Raw genomic sequence first — 21,172 nt, 5'->3', positions numbered from 1 at the left:
TCTCAAATCCCTTTGCAATTGTGCGATGGGTATTCACCTATTTTTACAGATGGGGAAACTGAGGCACAGAGAAGTGAAGTGACTTGCCCGAGGCTACACAGCAACACAGTCAGTAACAGAACACAAGAATCCAGACTTGCAGTCTCCTGCTACATTTACCACATAAAACGGCCTTACAATAGACTTCCCACAGTGCTTTGTGTGCACTTTTTTTTTTTTTTTTTTTTTTTAAAGGAAACTCCTTTATTTGCTTTTTTCCTACTTGCCCAACACACGGCATGAAACGTCAGTGCCGACGATTCCACGGTCCCTCACCATATGAAAGTTTCTGTTCCCACTGAAGTTGAACTCGCACTGCATCATGTCAAAGAAGATGGGAATGGCAGCTTTCCGCAGCTCGGACTCAGGTGTCAAGGTCACCTCCAGGATTGGACCCACCATCGATGGGATGAACTTGATTTTATGGGGGCCTGTGACAGAGAGAAGATTAGACCCAGCCTCTGCTCAGTGGAACGCAGCTGCTTGAAGGCAGGTGGCTGTATCTGGGAGCACATTAGTCATTTCAAGGTAACGAGAAGACAGTGCACACATTCCGCGCCAGTGAAGTTCTCAAAGCGGGTGACACCCATTAATGGTGCAGTTTTATGCCCCGCTGCCATTTGTGCTCCTAAATCACTGAGTCTCTCTTCAGAGTAACAGCCGTGTTAGTCTGTATTCGCAAAAAGAAAAGGAGTACTTGTGGCACCTTAGAGACTAACCAATTTATTTGAGCATGAGCTTTCGTGAGCTACAGCTCACTTCATCGGATGCATACGGTGGAAACTGCAGAAGACATTATATACACACAGAGATCATGAAGCAATACCTCCTCCCACCCCACTGTCCTGCTGGTAATAGCTTATCTAAAGTGATCATCAAGTTGGGCCATTTCCAGCACAAATCCAGGTTCTCTCACCCTCCGCCCCCCCACACACAAACTCACTCTCCTGCTGGTAATAGCCCATCCAAAGTGACCACTCTCTTCACAATGTGTATGATAATCAAGGTGGGCCATTTCCTGCACAAATCCAGGTTCTCTCGCAGGAAATGGCCCACCTTGATCATCATACACATTGTGAAGAGAGTGGTCACTTTGGATGGGCTATTACCAGCAGGAGAGTGGGGTGGGAGGAGGTATTGTTTCATGGTCTCTGTGTATATAATGTCTTCTGCAGTTTCCACGGTATGCATCCGATGAAGTGAGCTGTAGCTCACGAAAGCTTATGCTCAAATAAATTGGTTAGTCTCTAAGGTGCCCCAAGTCCTCCTTTTCTTTTTGCGAATACAGACTAACACGGCTGTTCCTCTGAAACTTTTCTTTTTGAGTCTCTCTTGAAAATCCCACTCTCAAGTTTTATATGGTGTGACGGTTTGGGAATCTGTTTGTGGGAATTAACGCTACTGACTGGATTGTATGATCGTGTCTGTGCACCAGCCTCTGGTGTTAAGGGAAAGGGTACCGGCACCTGGGTGTCTGCCCCTGAGCTGGACAGTCCTTCAGGACCACTGACAATTGAATAATCTTGCCCTAGCAGCACAATGGGCGCTACCAGCCAAAAGCGAACAAATTGCTAACTGCTTTTAACTGGGGCTGGAGGAGGGGGCAGCTCAGAAGAGTGGAGAAGTTAAAAAGCAACAACAGAAGGACTGGGAGAGACAAAGTGATTCAAATGTTAAAACGTGAGACTCTCTCCATCAAGAGAAAGAAGATCAGAAGAAGGCAAGGCTGTGCAGGAGGAAGAGGAGTTGAGGAAGAAGGCTCCTGCACTCCCTATAAGACACTGACCAAAAACTAAAGGGCTCTCAGAGGGGTAAGGAAACTGAAGCAGGGATTTGCATGCAGGTTTTGTTGTTTTTCCATAGATCTGTATCTCTCTTGTGCCGTGTCTGTGAGTAAAGCGTGACTGGTTTAGAAATTCCTTGGCAAAGTCTCTGTGTTACTTGCTTTCACTGTCACATAGTCCCAGAACGGGACAGCTAATCCTGGGGGTCCACAGCTTCGGTGGAGCTCTAGCAGCATGCAAGAGTTACCAGGCACGAAGCGGATGGACTGCAGAGCCCCATCTCACAGAAGAACTGAAATCCAGTTTTGGAGGTAGAACATACATACTATTGTGAACTGTACAGATAGGGAACTCACCCAGGTTATACCACATATCCCTTATTTTGAAGCCAATCTCTTTCCTCATGTCCCCATATCTAGAAAGGGAAAAAATATTAAACGAGAGAAGAAGGTAAAAGAAAAAATGCATGTATTGAAATTTGCCTTGTTAAACTGCCAGGGAAATGTAACAGCCCAGCTGCACAATCTACTAGCCTGCCCTTTTAAAAAATGTAGCCCTGAATATTGGGCATCTAGGGTAAAGAGTTCAAAAACTGAAGGCCAAGCTCCTCCCTACCACCAATCTGCCAAGAGGTGAGTGGACACCAGATATCTTCAGGGGGGGCAAACACTAGGGAGGGAGAAGAGATATTTAAGATGAAGGATTATGTTGGCCCAAGAACATATCGTGATAAGATGACCATGAATAAGTTTAGGCTGGAAATTAGAAGAAGGTTTCTAACCAGAGGAGTGAGGTTCTGCAAAAGCTGACCAATGGCAGGAGTAGGGCCAAGAAACCGAACTAGTTTTAAGAAGGCACTTGATAATTTTATGAATGGGATTGCAGTGGATTCCCCTTATTTGCAACCTCTCGGTTCCCAGCAAACAGTTGCTATTCTCTGGAGCTTACCAGTAAGTGGAAGGCAGGTTTGTGGGGCTGCAGCCAGGGGAGGAAGTCCTGGGACGTGCCTCCTCGCTGCTGCCCTGCCCACAGCCTCCCCCCACTCAGCCCACAGTGCTGGGACTCCAGCAGGGGCTTGCGGATGCCGTGGCACCTTCCCTTTTTTCAAGATTTTGAAGCCCACATCATGATTTTGGGGGGCCTGACTCAGGATTTTTGTACACTTGGGATTGGCAATACTGAGACGACAGGAAATGGAGCTTTGAGAAGAAGACGTCTTAATGCTGGAGGGATGAGCTGGTTATTGCTCACTTGTCTTGCATTACGGCTGGGGAAGCCAGTAATTCCTTACTTTGAGGACTTCGGCTGAGGAAAACCTTCTATCTCGGACCTTAAAGAAGCAGCAACTTCTGTTTGAGAATTAACCAAACCACTCACGTGTTTAAACTCAACCCAAACATGCAGAGCCCATTGTCTGGACTGCCCACAAACTGTCCTGTCACAGAGAGCCCACATGCACAGTATGTCTACACTGCAACCAACGGCTTCAGCAGAGGATGTACAAGCCCACCCAGAGCCCTGTGTACTTACTTGGGTGGCTAGTCTGCACGGAAACCCATGTTGCCACAGCTTCACTGCTCCAGTACCCGAGCTAACCAGATTAAAAGCCACCCAGGTACATCTACAGGAGCTAGAGTCGCGCACTGTGACTGCAGTCCGGACATATCCAGGGATTGTACCAGCTGTGCCCCACGAGATGAGCACAATATAAAGACTGGGTTTAATTTTCTAAGAGTAAGACGACCTGACCACATTTAAATGTGAACTTACTTCTTGATAATTTTGTTGCGTTTGGCCTGTGAGAAGTTCTCCAGCTGGAGGGATTCGTGAGTGAGAAAAGCTACTGCCAAGTGGAAGTAATTGTTCCAGAGCTGTGGGGGTGGAGGGGAGGAGAGGGGGAAAAACTGATTAAAGAAAGGAAAACCACAAAGGAACAGAAACACACAGCACAAGAGAGCTACTTCATCACCAGTGCTGCAGATTCTCTGTCAGGTGTTAATGAGGAAACACAATTACAATGAATGGGAAAAAATAAATTCCCACAGGAGGTCAACAGGTGTAAAAGCTAAATAAGAGCTATATAATCTGCACCATCAAACTTTGTTCCTTTTGGTCTGATCTATTTAAAATGCTCACCCAGAAGACTATTTATGAATCTAGATACACCAAATCCCTCCTTAAAGCTCTCCTTTGCCCTGATGCCCATGAAGAACATAACAGGTAGGTTGCTGGTGTGCTGAGACCATGGCCTATCTGCTGACCAATACAGTCTCTTTGATTCCTTGAGCTCTTCCATCTGTCTATTTCCACCTGTTGTCTCTTATCATATACTTGGATTGTAAGCTCTTTGGAGCAGAGACCATCTTTTTGTTCTGTGTTTGTGGGGTGCTAGTCTATGACTTGGGCTCCAGAGTCTCTCTGTGAGGATAGGGAAGTATTATCTCCATATCACAGACGGGGAACGGAGGTAGCAGAAAGTTTAAGTGACTTGCCCAAGGTCACACAGGGAGTCTGAGGCAGAACTAGGAATTGAACAGAACTCCTGTGTCCCAGTCCAGGGCATTAACCACAAGACCATGCGTCCTCAAAAGAGGGTTTTGTCATCAAATCTCTCCAAAAGTGCCAGTAAACTATAGTCAACCTAACACAAAAGTAAGGGGTGGAAAGAGATACTTTTACACTCCCGCTTTAGCGCATCAATGCTATATGGCATGCAGAATGAGCGTAGAACGTGCTCCACAGATCATTGGCTGAGCACAAGCCCCATGTGACAAGTAGCATCTCAGGTTAGAAATTTCCAAGTCATGCTACTTTTCCACCAAGAGGACAGAACAATAACACCCTCATCATTATCAATAACACAACTGGCGCCAGTGGGAGTTGAGGGACCCATCACCTCTCTGGACTTGCTCAGTTCCAAAGCGGTCAGGAGAATCCAGAACGGAATTTATCCTCACCTGGAGTTCGAAGCTTGCTTGATCCAGAAAGAATCGGTTGAGCACCGAGGTAAATTGGTTCACCGCTCGGAGGAAAACCCTGGAAAAGTAAACACAGATAAGGAGGCATCCATGGAAGTAGAAACAGCACATGCCTGAATATACGGCTCCTTTTCGCAAGCTCGGATGAGGCACGAACCAGTGACCTCAAAGGTTCAGCTCTAGTACTGTAATCCTTCTCTTTCCCCAAAATTCTCTGTCCTCAGTGGGAGGTGAAGGTTATTTCTCTGTTTCGCAATAGAAGTATCCCTGATTTAGGGAAGTTACAAATGAAAAGATCTATTAGGTCATCTAGTCCCCATACCAATGCAGTGTGGTTCCAGAGGATATTTGCTCGTGTTTTGTCTCTCTTCGGCACTTCCATGACCCTTGTGCCTGTGGTTTCTAAATTACTCACAGTCTTTAATGTATTTACCCTCACAACACCCCTGTAAGGTAGGTAAGTGCTATTAACCCCATTGTACAGATGGTGAACTGAAGAACAGAGAGGCTAAGTGACTTGCCTAAGATCACACAGGAAGTCTGTGGCACAGGAGGGAAATGAACTGGGTTTCCCAGGTACCGGGCTAGCATCCTACATGCATGATCATCCTCTTTTGTCCAGTTTAGTTTTAAGTTTCCCAAGTGACGATGCATCTCCCCCCAGATTTGAAATAAAGAGGCTTCTCAGATTGAAGCAGGCATCTCTGGCAGGGAAATACAATCACTGGGGGGGAAGTTTTCAGTTTTGCAAACACTCCTTTTGACAGAGGAAGAAAGAGTTTGCAGGTTCACAAGTCATCCAAAAAAAAAAAAAAAAAAAGTCCAGCCAATAGGACTTTAGTCAAAGCTAACTTAAACCAATATGAACTTTTAAAGGAAGTACATCTCAATTTACTTGCAGTGGCTCTAGTGCAAAACCTCCCCAGTCCCAGAGCCAACAAGTTCTGAAGAAGTCACTTGAGCCTTATACCAGTAGCAGCCTCTGGTAGAGGCTGTTTACCTGCTCTGCATCATGTTCATCACCATCCAGTCGTTCGCATAGACATTCTTTCCGATCAGATCCTTAAACATGATGAAGGTTTCCATCAGGAAGTCCTGTACAAAAACATGCCACATGCAAGGTCCAAGAACATTAGTCTGTAATCAGATGGAAACACGGGGGGGGGGAGGGGGAGGAAGAGTGGGGGATGCAAACATGCGTGACTGCAGATTCCATTGATCACAGATCAATATGCTGGCCTTTTGAAATGCGTCTTTTATTGCGGCATATATCATGGTAACTAAATTATGTCTGAAATCTCATCCATCAAATTACAGGAGGAAAAAAAAATCCCCTCCACAAATCTATTCAATTAATGCAATTAAATCTGTTCTTATTGTTTGAAGTCAATCTCTAGATGCGCAGAGAGCACTAAAAAGCAAAACAGGTGTTCAAAGTCTTTCGACCTAATACTTCCCTTCAGAATGTATGAATGATGACATTACATCGGGCTGCTGCATTATTTGTTATATACATAGATATAGAAGGGGTTGTCATTTCCCAGTCATTTAGGCTTTCACTAGATGAGGTGTGAAGTTAGCAAATGTCTAGTGTAGACAAGACATGCAGTTTTTACCAAGAGCTAAACCGGTCAAGTTAAAGCCATCACACCTTAAGTCCTAGTCTAGATGAGGCTTTTCTGCCAAGTTGCAGGATGAAGAGTGGGATTTGTGCAAGCAATACTGACAAAATCTAACTTTAGACCAAGAAAGAACCTCCGTCTCCAGAGGTTCAAATGTTCATAAGTTCTCTTCTGCTCTAAGAGGTAACATTCGCATTCAAGCACCAGACACACACACAACCGAGAAGTCACCACTTTCCGAAGGTCACCAGCAAAGAAATGTGCTGCTGAGTTGAATAGCGTGCACTAAAGAATTGGAAAGTGACACTGATGCAGAGAGAGAAATGGACACTGCTACTGCTGTAGCAGAAATCCTCTAAGCATTATTAAATCAGAGCCTGATGGAAAGATTCAGGCTTGACAAGGGGCACCATGAAGACTAGAATTAACCCCTAACCATGTTAACCTGAAGAAGCAACATTGCAATGTCTGGGCTGAAAATGCCACAAGGGGATGCTTATTTTTTAAAAAAATTGTAAATAAATCATGATGCCATTGGAATTATTTTAAAAATAATTTAATGGATACATTTCTATACGTTTTAGGGATGGTAACAGTTTGATTCCAAACCTACACTTTGGACCAGTGTCTCCTGAAGTTGTATTCTTGTACCAACTTTGTTTTTATACAATTCACCTTCCTGGTTTGTCTCACATGCACAGGCTGTGCATGCACTGAAAATGTAAGAGGAACATTTAAATGCATGATTCAGAAAGCACTGAACCATGGAATGAATGAGAAGCACAAATGACAGCTTCAAAGATCGAAGCTTATACCCCGTTTTCGGAAAAGTCATTAAGTACGTGCCTAACTTTAACACTCCTAGGACTTCTAGCACTCCTGCTCTTCAACAACATTTCTAGCCGACTCTGACCCTATTCACTGACCACTGATTCATTTGAAAAAGGCTACTACTCATTTGATGAGCCCTAGCAAAACCCTCAAGGTGTTTAGGTTTTACAATGCATACTCTTCCAGAAATCTCTCAGGTGAGTTACTAACTCAAAAGAGTTCTATTTGAACTCTTGAGGGGGATTTGATTCCATCCTTCAACTACCTGAAGGCGGGTTCCAAAGAGGATGGAGCTCGGCTGTTCTCAGTGGTGGCAGACGACAGAACAAGGAGCAATGGTCTCAAGTTGCAGGGCAGGAGGTCTAGGTTGGATATTAGGAAAAACTTTTTCACTAGGAGGGTGGTGAAGCACTGGAATGCGTTACCTAGGGAGGTGGTGGAATCTCCACCCTTCGAGGATTTTAAGGCCTGGCTTGACAAAGCCCTGACTGGGATGATTTAGCTGGGGTTGGTCCTGCTTTGAGCAGGGGGTTGGACGAGATGGCCTCCTGAGGTCTCTTCCAACCCTAATCTTCTATGATTATTCAGATGAGTGGCTTTTTCAGTCTAGGCAATGAAGTTGCAGAAATCTCTATGTCCTGCAGGTGGCCATGTTGCTTAACAGATCACACGCACTTATAACCAGCCAGGGAAACAAAGGCAGCATGCTGCCATTCAGAGTGGTTTACAGACATTTTACAATAAATTCTGAAATACCTAATGCAAAGTCTACCCACACCTGTGTTCCAGTTCACTATGTTGTTCTGCACAGCTACAGGCAGAGACAAGCAACCAGGAGCTGTGACTACCAATTAGACCAGTGTCACACCACAGAAGCTTGTGCAATAACTTTCTCTGGTTCTGATCTGCATGGGGGGTGGGAGGTGAAACTTAGCCTTTACTTGGAGTTTCAGGTTCTAAGGGGATCAAAGAGCAAAAGTGTTGTTTCACCTGGTTTTGCACTGAAACTACATGAAGATCATGAATTGTACAGGTTTAACACCGAGGATGGATATGCAATGCTGGCTAAGGATGCTTGACACCCACCCTCGAGGACACTCCAGCCTGAGCCTGAACGTCTACACAGAAGTTTACAGCTCCGCTGCTCTAACTCCATGAGCCTGAGTCAGCTGACCTGGGCCAGCCAGGGCCGTGCCCCCTACCTTATTCCACTAGAGGTGTGCCCTCCGGGGCTTCAAATCATGGATCCCTCTGTGCTAGGTGCTATACAAACCCATCACAAAGAGCAATCCCTGCCCCCAAAAGTTTGCAACAACCACAGAGCTTTTCAGAAACCTCATCTGGCTTTGAAACAGAACCCTGATCAACCAAAATTTCCCTGGTTTCAGGTTTTGCAGCCAAGATGCCCTGTGGCTCTATTAACAAACACACAGGCATATTTTTGGAAATTAATAGAGATACTGCTCCAAGCTCGTCATCTTTTTCATCAGCCCAGACAAAAAAAAAGGGGGAATCCAAGCTCTTAACGGAGCTCTTAAAGGATAGAATGAAAAAAAGAGAGCGAAGAACACATGGATAGAGACAGAAGAGAAAGGAAGGGAAAACGAACTCCTCTGTTTGTCCTCTCATCCTCATTCAGTCTATCTTCTTCTTTCCAGCTCTTCACTTACACAGGTTTAGAGAGTCATTAAAGTCCTGTTTCAGAGTAACAGCCGTGTTAGTCTCTATTTGTAAAAAGAAAAGGAGTACTTGTGGCACCTTAGAGACTAACCAATTTATTTGAGCATAAGCTTTCCTGAGCTACAGCTCACTTCATCGGATGCATACTGTGGAAAGTACAGAAGAAGTTCTTATACACACAAACCATGAAAAAATGGGTCATTATCACTACAAAATGTTTTCTCTCCCCCCACCCTACTCTCCTGCTGGTAATAGCTTATCTAAAGTGATCACTCTCCTTATGATATCTCCCAAATCGGGGTGGGAGAAAACCTGGATTTGTGCTGGAAATGGCCCACCTTGATTATCATACACATTGTAAGGAGAGTGATCACTTTAGATAAGCTATTACCAGCAGGAGAGTGGGGTGGGGGGAGAGAAAACCTTTTGTAGTGATAATGACCCATTTTTTCATGGTTTGTGTGTATAAAAACGTCTTCTGTACTTTCCACAGTAGGCATCCGATGAAGTGAGCTGTAGCTCAGGAAAGCTTATGCTCAAATAAATTGGTTAGTCTCTCAGGTGCCACAAGTACTCATTAAAGTTCTGTTTTCATGCCACGTGGCAAACTAGTCCGATGCTTTGCTAAGTCAGCAAACAGCCAGCAGCGCTGTATCCAGCTGGGGTGAAGTGAATGTTCCACAAACACTTGCAATATGAGGTATTCATACTCCTCAGTGATGGGTGCAAGAGCCTGAACTTAATATAAGAGCTGGATAGGATAAAATTAGAGAGGGACACTACATGGACTGGGCTGTAGCCCGGGCCAAGATGACTTACGATAATGTCCTGTCTGGTTTTGAAAGTGCTGATGTAGTGGTTGTAGTGGAAATCATCCATCTGTCTCAGGATGGCTGTCATGCAGGCTACAAAACTACCCTGGAATGGAAAAGACAAGAAAAGCACTTGGTCAATTATCTTTCTACACGAAGGCCCCAATTCAGCACAGTTCTGAAGCATGTACCTAATTTTAGTCACAGGAATAGTCTTCACAAGGATCATACCTTTGCTTTAAATCAGGCACCCGATTAAGTATTTTGCTAATGTGGGGTCTAGAAAGGCACTAAGGTCACTGAATGTGATTGTCCCCCCCTGATCAGTAACATCCGCAGCGTTTCATGGACAGCAGTGGGGTGATACCAACATATTAATCTGGACATCATCTCTCATAGGGTTTAAGTTTTAAGTCTGAGGCAAGGAGGTGGGACAGACTTTATCCCTTCAAGGACTGGAATTTGCAAAAACCCCACCTTTTACGGCGAGAGATTAAGATGAAATCGCTTTGTTTCCTACAAAGGCAAGTAGCAGTTTTTTTTTTCTTTTTTAAATTGGCCTGTCACCCGCTGAGCTACTGAGACACTCACAATTTGGTAAATATTTTTAAAAAATGCTCTTACCCAGGCAGGAATGTTTTCCCTTCCTATCGGATCACTAGTGCAAGGACTGCTGAGACTACAAGGGGTTACGTTTGCAAAGCAGAACGCTCCTACATCCATTTTAAACCGGACCCTCCAAGTCTTCGTTATGAACACATCTGAAGGAAACCATTCGCCAATGTCAAAGCCTCTTCTTATAAAGTGAATTTAGTGCTGGATTGACAGCCCTGGAGTTCTCTATCCATCCACAGACCAAGTATAGGGCAGGCCAGAATGGTGCCAACCTCCTCTTGTTTTCCTATCAACCTGCTTCACCCCAGACTTGGAGAGGACACCTACAGGGTCGAGGGTACATCAGCATCTGGTTCCATTCAACATCGGAAGCAAATTAATTAGTGTTTCTACAATGTGGCTGTCTGACTATTAGGAACTGGACTGAGACTCAAACACACTGCACATACAAGCTGCCAAAGAGTCACCAGACAGTAACAACTTGCAGCCACTACCGCCCCAGACATGATTAAAAATGGTGCCTTAGCAGAGTACCTCTCTCTACAGCCATCCAGACCCGATTTTAATAGGGCTGGGGCAGGCCTCCCATAGACCCCAGCAGGGCGCAGGAAACAGGACAGAGATTTTATAACGCACTGGCACAATTTGCAGTCCATAGCAGGACAGACTGTGACGGAAAGCTCCCATCTGCTGAAGCGTCAGAGCAAGGGGTAGAAAGCAAAGAACAGAAGCAAGCAAAAGGCTCTCACAATATGCAGAGACTGTCTGCTCATTCCAATCACCGTCCGGTTTATTCTCCTCAGCAGGCGCTCCATGATCAGCTGGATGTGAACTGCAGTGGGCCCCTGAAGAGATTAAAGAAGCACGGGCTGTTTTAGATTAATCTCAGCATGGTCCATTCTACAGAGAGATTTGTTGTCGGGAAGGGCCAGGCTGACTGTGGCTATTTATTGTCAGAAGACATGAGAAAAGGAGACTTTTTGCCCATCAGAAATTCATTTAAATAGAAAGTAGTTTCAGACTCCGAGAAGGGGGCGGGGGAATACATCTCTGCACCAGTCCAGGGCCCAGCAAAGGGATTCACAGGAGGCTAATCTTCCCTATGCTGGAGCTGGATCGGCCCCCAGGGCAGCTCTAACTTGAGCCCCTTTTTTCTATATCCCCTACATGCGTTGCATCAGCAGGGGAGCACCTCTCTGGGGATGACCTGACCATGCCTTCCCCTGTTCTGTCCTAGAATGTCTTAGGTTCATTTTTGATACGTCGGATTTATCTTACTTCGACTCAAACGTCTCATGCCAATACCCAATGTGGAAAAACTTCTGTGAACATCTGGTCTCATTAACTCTATAAAGACTGGTTCTGGGAGGTGCACTTAAGAAGGTTTTGTTCCTCCTCTGACCTATACCAGTGTAACCCTACCAGTGAGGATGACAGACTAGAGCCCATACTCACCACATCCTTCCGGTCAAGCACTTCTAGAACGTTACTGAGGAGCTGAGAGCAGGCCTCATGATCAGGCTTGTTTGAATTGTCATCCAGTTGGCCACTTAGCTGATCTATTAGCAGAGGCAGGAGAGCATCTCTGCATTCTGAGAAATGAAGAAACAGAACAATGTATCACTATGGCCTAAGAATAATCTTCAGAGCCAAGTATAAGTGACCACAAAAAGAAAACTTTGTGCTCCTCACTCTGACTCAGTCACCAAAATTAAAATCATGTCACAGTGGTTGGAACAGGTAGATGACAGCACAGATTGCCTCTCTTCTAATTAGACAGATTGCACGAGAGAGATTTCTCTCAATATATGTATTAGATGGTCCCATGGCTAGGACACTAACATAGGACTTGGGAGATCCCAGGTTTGATTTCCTGCCTTGCTTGACTCCCTGCATGACCTTAAGTAAGGGTCTATGGGTAAAATTTTCAGAAGTGACACAGGCTTTTAGGAGACTAAATCCCATTTTCAAAAGTGATTTAGGGCCAGATTTTTCAGTTATTTAATAATAATATCTAGCTCTTATATAGCCAACTAAAGATGCAAACAGGAGCTTAGTGGGATTTTCGAAAGCACCGAAGCAGGTTAGATGCCTGAATATCTTTGAAAATCTGGCCTTACGTCACTTTTGAAAATGGGATTTAGTAGGCGCTTTTGAAAATTTTACCTGTCTCTCTCTGCCCCAGTTCCCCATCTATAAAATGGGGATAATAGCACTTCTCTACCTCACACGGATGTTGCAAGGATCAGCACATTAAAGATTGTGAGGCGCTCCCCTCTACGAGTTATGGGGGCCAGATAAGTACCTAAAATAGATCTGATGTCCATAACAAATGGTGGCTGTACACAGCACAGGCTCCAGCTAATCTGGAAACTATGCAGCCTGGATAAAACCTGGCATGTACAGAACCCAGTATCATTAATTACAGATGCACAGACTCCTTTGAGATAAAGGAAAACCTCTACTGGCTGCAGTCATACTCGGGATTATAACCTCTACACATCATGGTAACACCAAGTACACACCTAGGGCTTTTCAAGCTCTCAAAGGGCTTTGCAAAGAAGAGTAAAGATTATTATCCTCATTTTACAGATTCGGAAATGAAGCAGAGAGCGGTTAAGGGCACAATTTTCAAATTTGGGTGTCTAAAATTAGGCACCTAAATCCACATTTACATCCTTAATAAGTGGCTCAATTTTTATTGCTGCCTGTTACTTAATGGCTGCCTCTCCAGCAATGTGTGTTCATGTTTTTGCCATTCTAGAAACCCTAGTATCTGCATCTGTGTTTTAACATCCTGGAGAAACATAGTACTGCTTCTACGTATAGGAGCAAAGAGCTATGGTGCATGGTCCTTAGTGATGATCTTAGGGATTGGCTCAATGTGCCCAACATAAGGGATCCATTATCTCACCATCTCTTAACTACTGCTCTTTGCTAGGGAATACGCTTAGGGAAAGAGAAACCAAAAAACGTACCAATAAACCCAAAAGAAATCATCCTTATCCCGAGACAGACATCAAAACTAAAATTGACCAGGGGGTGTTACTGTAATTTTTATTAATTTTCAGTATTGCGGTCATGACTAAGAGCGTCCACCATGGACCAGCATCCCAGTGTGTCAGGTGTAATACAAACAGAACATAAAATTGGTCCCTGCCCCCAAAAGAACTTACTATCTAAGTATAAGACAAGAGACATCAGATTGTGTCTTTGTAGTCCCCCATCTATGAGACCGCATTGGTCGGCATATAGGCAGTGGCCTCAGCACACCAACAACCTCGCTGTTGCCAAGTTTTTTTGTAGGCATCACAGCAAAGGAGAATTTTAAGGAGGGATTTGAAGGAGAAATTTAAAAGAGAGACATGAACTTTACAGACAAGTATTTGTTTGAGAAGGTGCATTTCCTGCAGTTTCTGGAGATCTCAATAGGCTACTCACCGGATTGTTTGAACAGATCACTGTCCACTACCTTGGTCATGCAGTTGAGTTTCTGCCGAACTAACTGGTTGTCAGGGATACTTTGGATAAATTTGCTGAAGAGGATGCTAGAATGCAAAGCACAAGGTAGACAGATGGTCAGTATTTTCACCCAGAGAATGCTGTTGGCATGGTTCCACATAATATTACATTGCCCTGCCCCTGCTCAAGCAGTTGTGCCATTGTGTTGAGAACAGTCTCAAGGTAAACCGATATGGAAGTCTCATGTTATATGGTTTCAGGAAGCTCACTAAAGAACTTAAAATAAAATGAACAGTGACCAGAATCAGCAGATTTATACCTCTCAGATAATTAATCTAACATTACAACAAGTTATCATGAAAATTCATCAGCCCAGGCACAGAACATATTTGTCCTTCCCTATCACTTTTAGAAAATATATATCTAACTTTCCTGCCAGAAATAAAAATAAAATGAAAGTCTCTCTAAGCAAATAGGATTTTGCAAGGGTGCAAGATAACATATGAGGTGCAGCGGTGGCTGAGTAGCTAAGGTCCTTGACTACAAAATCCTGAAGGTCGTGGGTTTGAATCTCATGCTGAAAAGCCACTTCCAGTTCACCCAGATGCAAAATGGGTACTTGACCTGTCAGGTTAGGGCAGTCAAAGATGGTCAGACACGATGCTGGCCACATCGCCCCCTTGTGTGCCATTGGCAATGAAGCTGATGTGTCTTAATCATGTCAGCCCAATGAGCCCTTGTTGTGGGAGACTTGGCCATTTTGATCACCGCAAGCATAATCTCCCAAATATATCCCCCACTTCAAGGGAGATCACTCATTTCACCCCCAGAGTGAATTACATTCCACATACATTTGGTGTCCTCTCACTATTATTTATCCGAAATAAGGCTCCTGAACGCAGGCAGGGAAAGCTATTTACACCGAGGAAAAGAAATCCACTGCACTTTAAGTTTCGTGCATGAATAAATTGTTTGTATCCCTCCTGTCTGGCCTTTGTCACCCTTTGGGCCTTGGAAACCTGAGACCTAATGATCCAGGGTCTGTGGAATCATAGTCACTGGGTTTCATCCATATGGCTTTGTAGCCCTTGAATTTTCAGTTTGGAGAAAGCCTCAGAACTCAGAGGAAAATTCAGCTGAAACACGCTAATTCCTTTGGGCTGCAGCTCTAAAACCATTATGTGGCTTCCTCTAAATCCTTCCAAGGAACCGCTCACATTAAATCACGCAGCTTGTGCAACGCAATTTAATTATTAAAATTAGCACAGTTTCCAACTCCCCCCCTCCCCACAAAGATGCATATTTAGTAGGTTTAGACAACAAATATGCTTAACACAATCACCTGAGCTCAACCGGATCAAATACCAGTTTGACGTCATTTATGATGCTTGGTAAGTATTTTAAAGCTGCGCCCTGGAGAAGAAAAAACATACATGGGTTAGATTAATCCATTCGTTGTAAAAGAGAACAAGCCTGAGGACTTGCTGCTCGACATCATTGGAAGAGGCTCACATCACCAGTGGTAGTATCTGGTCTGGGCAAAAGCAAAGATGCAGACAACCCTAACCCTAACCCCTAACGCTAACCCTGTGCCGGTTCGTGATCTAATTCAAGCCTCTGCATCTGCACCTCTGCAGATCAGAGCTGAAAGGATGCTACATGAAACGCTTTTAGCCAGTGCCTAATTTTTGACTTTCTGGTTGTGAACACACTGCTGTCCGAGGGACTGGGCTTCTTGAAAAAATCAAAATGCATTGGACAGGCAAGCAGAGAGATGAGAAATATGTTTTACACTTTTTTTTGTTTTGTTTGTTTGCTAAAAATAAAGCCCTCCTCCTCACAGCATTGGCCTAGCCACAAGCTGAAAAAAACTTGAATAGAAAAAGACAATGGTGTCTGACTTTCGCTCTTGTTTAAAACTCTTTGGACTGGACTGTAGCCAGCCCTTATATGGTCAGAAAGTCAAGGGGAGCTTGGACTCCACCCTACCTTCCATCGTACACAGCCCCCATAAGAATCACAGACCCTGTGCTCAACTGCAGCTCATTTGTCCCCACTCTTAAGAACAACTTGTTGAGACTGGTGTAAGGAGGAGCATGTGCTAGCCAACCATGTGCGTGTGGGAGGGGGTGTTTAAGGTATGCCGTACCCCTTAAAAGAGGAGCAGCAAATGACTCCCCTCTGGCAGGGAGTCCCAGGAAACATGGTCTCTGATGCAGAATACACCCAAGTGCTCCCTTTGCATTGCTCCTTAGAGGCACAGTTTGGTAGGTCCATGAACAATACCAATAACAAGCTATCTAGGCACCTATGGGTCATCACAGCAGCATCTGAGTGCCGGTGTGTGACAGCTACTGAAGGTCTCCCCTGGGTTTGCTGTAGAGGCATTCTCCCCATCTGCTTTTGGTGGTGGGAACAAAAAATTCCATGCTGCAGGAAGAACGGCCCCTCACCACACAGGCATTGGAGAGGGTGGTTTTTAAATCGATCAAACATTGAAATGCGAAGCCTCTCTTATCTAGAATCAATCCTTCCGGTGGAAAGTGACTAATGCATTTTGGCCAGAAGCATTTTAAAGAAGAAAGCAGCAAGTAAGCCTTATTGCATGGCTTCTCTGTTCCTCACTCACTCAGAGGGCTCCAAGTAAAGTTCACGCAAGACAAACAAGAAAGCAGAACAAGTTAAGACACAGACAAAAGCTTGTTGGTCTTTCATTACTTTCCTTATCTACATTTGTTACGTTTATTTCCATATCATTTGCTGTCTGAATCATTCATAATCCCAGGTGTCACTGGCCAAACTGTTGTCCTCCCTACAACATTGTTACAGGCTGACTTGGTGTCAGCCTCGACCCCAGAAGGGGCTGCATTTCAATGCCAAGATTTTAGCGTTTGTCACAGTTGTGCAAAGCTTAAAGAGCTCAGATTAATACTTGCTACACTTTGGGGGCTTTAATACTGATTACCTGTCCTCAGAATAGATGTGTACCACCATTCAAAACAGGCTTTAGACCAACCTTAATCTTGACAGCCTCCTCTAGCGGTCGGTCCATGAGGACATTGAAGGAGAAAAACAACTTGCGGATTGCATTGTTAAACTCATCCCCATCTTCGTCTTTCCCATAAAACCTGAAAAAGAGCAGGAACGTCAGTCACATTGGCTATACACACCAATCTAGGCCAGAGCGAGGAATACTGCCACAACGGCTTAAATACATTTTATCCTCCAGAGCAACCTCTTAAAGTGCTCTTTTGCTATGAAAAGTGACAGTAAAAGTGGCTGTGTGGGGTTCTTGATTTACTGCATCAATGATTTCCAGATTAAATCTGTTAAATTTAATAGCAAAAAGATTTGGGGGGGCATTTTCCGAACCACAAACTCAGCCTGGAATCTGAGAGTCAAGCTGGGTCCTTTCTGGCTTCAACGATGACCAAATTTGACGTTTAAGCATAGTTTACAAATTCTGTTGATTATGTCCGAGTCAGAAGAGAATCCAGCTCATTCTACGTTGGCTTTGAACGACTAAGAGGAGAAAACAGTCCTGAATGGTTGCTGAGAATCGTGTGAAGAATGGTTTCGGGCTATGAGACACACGTCGCAATCTGGCATATACTAGGACAGTGATGGGGAATTTCCTGCATATCCTTATTTATTAAGTTTAAGTATCTTTGGAATCCATTGTATTAAATGCAAAGTTTATGTGTTATTGTAGGCTAGGATTATATATAATCTCTCTACGGGGGGAGATGTGGTGTGAGGCTGGGAGGACTATATTGAAAAGGTGCCAGACAAAAGTGGACTTTTGGGACAGTAAGTGCTAAGTGGATTTTGTGAGGTATACCAAGGGAGAGCTTACTGCACATTCCTCACCTCTGGTTCTGCAAAAACTCTGCCTTCTGAAACTACATCCTGAGGAGAGGTGATTGTCTGATGATTACCTGTTCCCAGAGACTGCTGAACTGCCCAGCCTGGGTTCCAGATCTGAGACAGTTATGAACTTACAATGACAGGGAAAACGCAGTTGTGGGTTTTTGAAGGATTGACACCTACAAGAGTCCGAGGTTGGAGTTTGCAGAGACCAAAGTTGAGCCGTTTTGTATTGTGCAGGTTCTTTGTTTTTAATAAGTTTTCTCATTATTGCTTCTAGCTTAAGAATAAACGTGCTTGCGTAGAAAGAGCTGTGTGGTAAGATGTAACTGTGGGCCATTACTCTGTTTATAGTAAGCAAAGCGCAGATGCTGGCCTGTTTAGGCAGTCTGTTTAGTCAGGCAGTTTAGTTTAGTCTGTTTAGGCTTGCTAGGAATATCACAGTGTAGGCAGGGAACTGTGCAGCCTGAAAAAAAATCCAGTCGGGAGAGACACACACACATGGGTCTTTGCCCAAAAGAGGTGACAGCTGGCAGCCAGAAACTCTTAGCCCTTGGTGGACCATGGAGGGAGAATACAGGTGCAGTTGTCCTGAACTGTAACAAATAGCATTAATTATTATTAGTGTTATCTTAGTGGCTACGAGCTCTAGTCCTGCACGAGGACCCCATTGTGTGAGGCGACGTACAAAGTGATCTCAAGTAGCTGACAGTGCATTTTAATGTCTACTGCAAAGAGCTCAATGGGAGCAGAATCAGGCATCCTCCATAATGTGCAAACATTTCCATTGAACGGATTAATATAGAAGGGGATTTTTCTCTCACCACTAAAGATTGATTTAAAAAAACCTGAAGGGGAACTCTAAACAATCTGGATCTTCACAGAACCTAGCAGAAATACCCCCAAAAGTCCCTTAAAATGAGGAAGCTTCTTAAACAAGGAAGGCATTTAAAAAACAACCACCGAGTTTAGACTCCTTATCTGCATTGCAGTATGCAGCTTATGTAAGATGTGAATGATTAGAAAGAATTTCACCCCAAGGAACGTGTTCTAAGTTGTTTTCCCTTGTTCTGATCAATATCTCCACCCACCCACACAGATCTCTCTACAGTCCTGGATGAAAGGCAGCTATAGAGGTCTTTTCTTAATAACTCGGGGCATCCTCCGCTGGAGGAAATCGAAAGCAGGCTCCCTTGGCTAGAGCGATGCCAGTTTGTACCCTCTGTGGATATTTTGCACAGTCTCGAGGGTCTGCCTCACCTCAGGTACAGCACCCGTGACTGGACGATGAATCGGAACAGATACTTCAAGGCTTTCAGGGCAGCGAACAGCAATTCTGTCTTGCTGGAGTCATCTGCATTTCGTATGTAATAGTTCAGTACTCTGGTGAGTTTCCTTAGTAAAGGAAAAGAAGAGGAGAATAAACGCAGGTGTAGTTACAGGGGAAGCTAAACCAGGCTCCCGTATCCCACAAAGGGACTGTGGTCTAGTGGTTAGAGAGCTAGCGACCGGGAGTAAGAGCCTCTGGATTCTAGTCACAGCTCTGCCACGGAGTCACTCTGGGACCTTGGGCAACCCACATGGGAGCAGATTTTCAAAAGTGCTCAGCACCCAGCAGCTCCCAGAATCTGGCCCCAAATGTGGGTGCTAAGTCCTTTTGAAAACTCTAACTTTGTGGCCTGTTTTTTCAAAGTGTTGAGCCTGGGCAGCTTTAATTAAGAATTTGGGAAGCCCATTAATTCTGAGAATCTCAGAACCTGAACACCAGATTCTTAGCTGCTGTGGACATCAGTTTACCTACATGTACAAAGGGGTAATGGCCCCTTTAATAGAAGAGCGGGGTTCCTGAGACTTAATTTATAAAGGGCTTTGGACAGAAGGTGTACAAGTGCATCTTCACTATTTAGTCTCTGGTCCCTGTCTAGGTAGAAGTTCAAGATCTCATAGCACTGGGGAGGATAATGTTCAAGCAAACACCTTTTTCTCCTCATTAACCAAGCTCTGAGCAACCCAGCATATATCTGAGGGATTGCTGAGTGCGCAGCAGCCCCTGCCTTCGCCTACCCCACGCGCTGCACTGCCAGGATCTAGCTCGTTGTTTGTCAAACCCTTTGGCGCACAGAGCGTATGGCGAGCACTGAATAATTCTCTAGTCCGCTTGGCATCATGGGGATGTCACACTGTAGAGCCAAGCTGGAAAACAAGGCAAGGTAACAAAGCAGCTGAGACGCAGCCCATCCATAAATCAGACCAAAAAAAAAAGGGTTTATTTTTAGCGAAGAGCAGTGAGGATGAAGAATCCTCCGCAAGCTGGGGCGGGGGGGGAGGAGGAGAATAACCCTCTGCTGACAGCGATTGTACAGCAAGTGCAGAGAAGGAGAAAGCAACCACTCAAAGGTCTTCGAGAGTTCCAGGCAATGTCAAGTCCCTTGGCAGCTGGTGAGGCAAAAGAGGCGCTAGCTTTTATAATTCCAGGAGACAGGGTCACAGTTCAACAGGACATCGGGACGAGTCGCTTGATTGGCTGTTTACAAAGGTAGTGCCAATGTTTTCCTTCGATTAAAATGAATTAGTTCAATCATAAATTATTTCTGCAGTAAATAATTATAATTTTCTTCTATTCTCAAGATGATCTCAGGGTGGGAACACATGGGTGTACATACCCTCTGTCTTTCACCCACACACCTTAATCTCCTACACCCCACCTAATCTATGCAGTAGCAAGAGATCACTGTGATAGCTAGGTTTGTGGTTACTGATACTTACACATAAGCCAGGGTGGTGCTGAAGTGCTTGTAAATATAAGTTTCAAGTACAGGGTTAAAATGCTGGAACTTGATGTCTCCGATCAGAGAAATAATAAATACCTGCCAAAAACACAAAAGGAAACAGAAGTACTGAACTGCATGACCTTCAACTAACTGTCCTGCAATTTATTCTAATCGTGTCCCATTTTGTTTTGCTGGTTGCTTGTGCTTGATCTGCTCAGCTTTAATGTTATAGATGGTGTTGCATATCTGCTGATAATGGCCAAATGGCCTTGGAGGGCGATCATGTCCCATCACAGAAGTTAGACAATGTCAGGCCTACTCAATGGACAGATGGGGAACTGTAACGGTAAAGCCAGCTGCTGTATGAAGTAGCCCTGGTGATTTGGTAAGTGACAGACTCCGTATGGTAATATTTCCGTATCAGGGGGTTAGAGAGGCACAATGCTGCTAGAAGCACTGGTTTTCAGATGAGGCTCAAAAGTAAGGTTCTGAACATCTGGAGTCATTAAATATCCCCTTGCACTTTACATCGATAGTGCTCCTAATCCTGCTTCTCTGCTAAAACTGTGGCTTGAGTAACTGCACCCTGCCTCCCTAAATTCCCCCTGCAGTTTCAGCTGGATACAGTGATCTTCAGTTTCTTTTCTAACCTGTCGCATTCTGTTGCTGAGCTTTATTAAACAATTGCTTCCTTGTTCCACAGGTAAAGCA

General features: G+C 44.5%; 1 protein-coding gene across 3 annotated transcripts in view; it reads right to left on the bottom strand.

Moving 5' to 3' along the window:
* The window catches only part of DOCK5 (dedicator of cytokinesis 5), a 134,214-nt gene that overhangs the window by 37,301 nt on the left and 75,741 nt on the right, over nucleotides 1-21,172 (bottom strand). For all 3 annotated transcript variants that reach the window (XR_012666138.1, XR_012666137.1, XM_048829101.2), the window contains exons 21-33: nucleotides 20,457-20,557; nucleotides 18,951-19,085; nucleotides 16,840-16,951; nucleotides 15,166-15,236; nucleotides 13,803-13,909; nucleotides 11,817-11,953; nucleotides 11,111-11,206; nucleotides 9,754-9,852; nucleotides 5,802-5,896; nucleotides 4,781-4,859; nucleotides 3,594-3,694; nucleotides 2,180-2,238; nucleotides 316-470 (exon numbers count right to left, since the gene is read on the bottom strand). Coding sequence is in view for 1 of the 3 variants with exons in the window: in XM_048829101.2 (XP_048685058.1) it covers nucleotides 316-470; nucleotides 2,180-2,238; nucleotides 3,594-3,694; nucleotides 4,781-4,859; nucleotides 5,802-5,896; nucleotides 9,754-9,852; nucleotides 11,111-11,206; nucleotides 11,817-11,953; nucleotides 13,803-13,909; nucleotides 15,166-15,236; nucleotides 16,840-16,951; nucleotides 18,951-19,085; nucleotides 20,457-20,557 (1,347 nt within the window). In the remaining 2 variants the exon portion in view is untranslated. The remainder of the gene's footprint in view (nucleotides 1-315; nucleotides 471-2,179; nucleotides 2,239-3,593; nucleotides 3,695-4,780; nucleotides 4,860-5,801; nucleotides 5,897-9,753; nucleotides 9,853-11,110; nucleotides 11,207-11,816; nucleotides 11,954-13,802; nucleotides 13,910-15,165; nucleotides 15,237-16,839; nucleotides 16,952-18,950; nucleotides 19,086-20,456; nucleotides 20,558-21,172) is intronic.

Source organism: Caretta caretta, chromosome 26 (assembly GCF_965140235.1).
Source record: "Caretta caretta isolate rCarCar2 chromosome 26, rCarCar1.hap1, whole genome shotgun sequence".
NCBI classification, from domain to species: domain Eukaryota; kingdom Metazoa; phylum Chordata; order Testudines; family Cheloniidae; genus Caretta; species Caretta caretta.
Note: the sequence above shows the minus strand (reverse complement) of the source record. Positions and strands in the feature narration are given on the sequence as shown.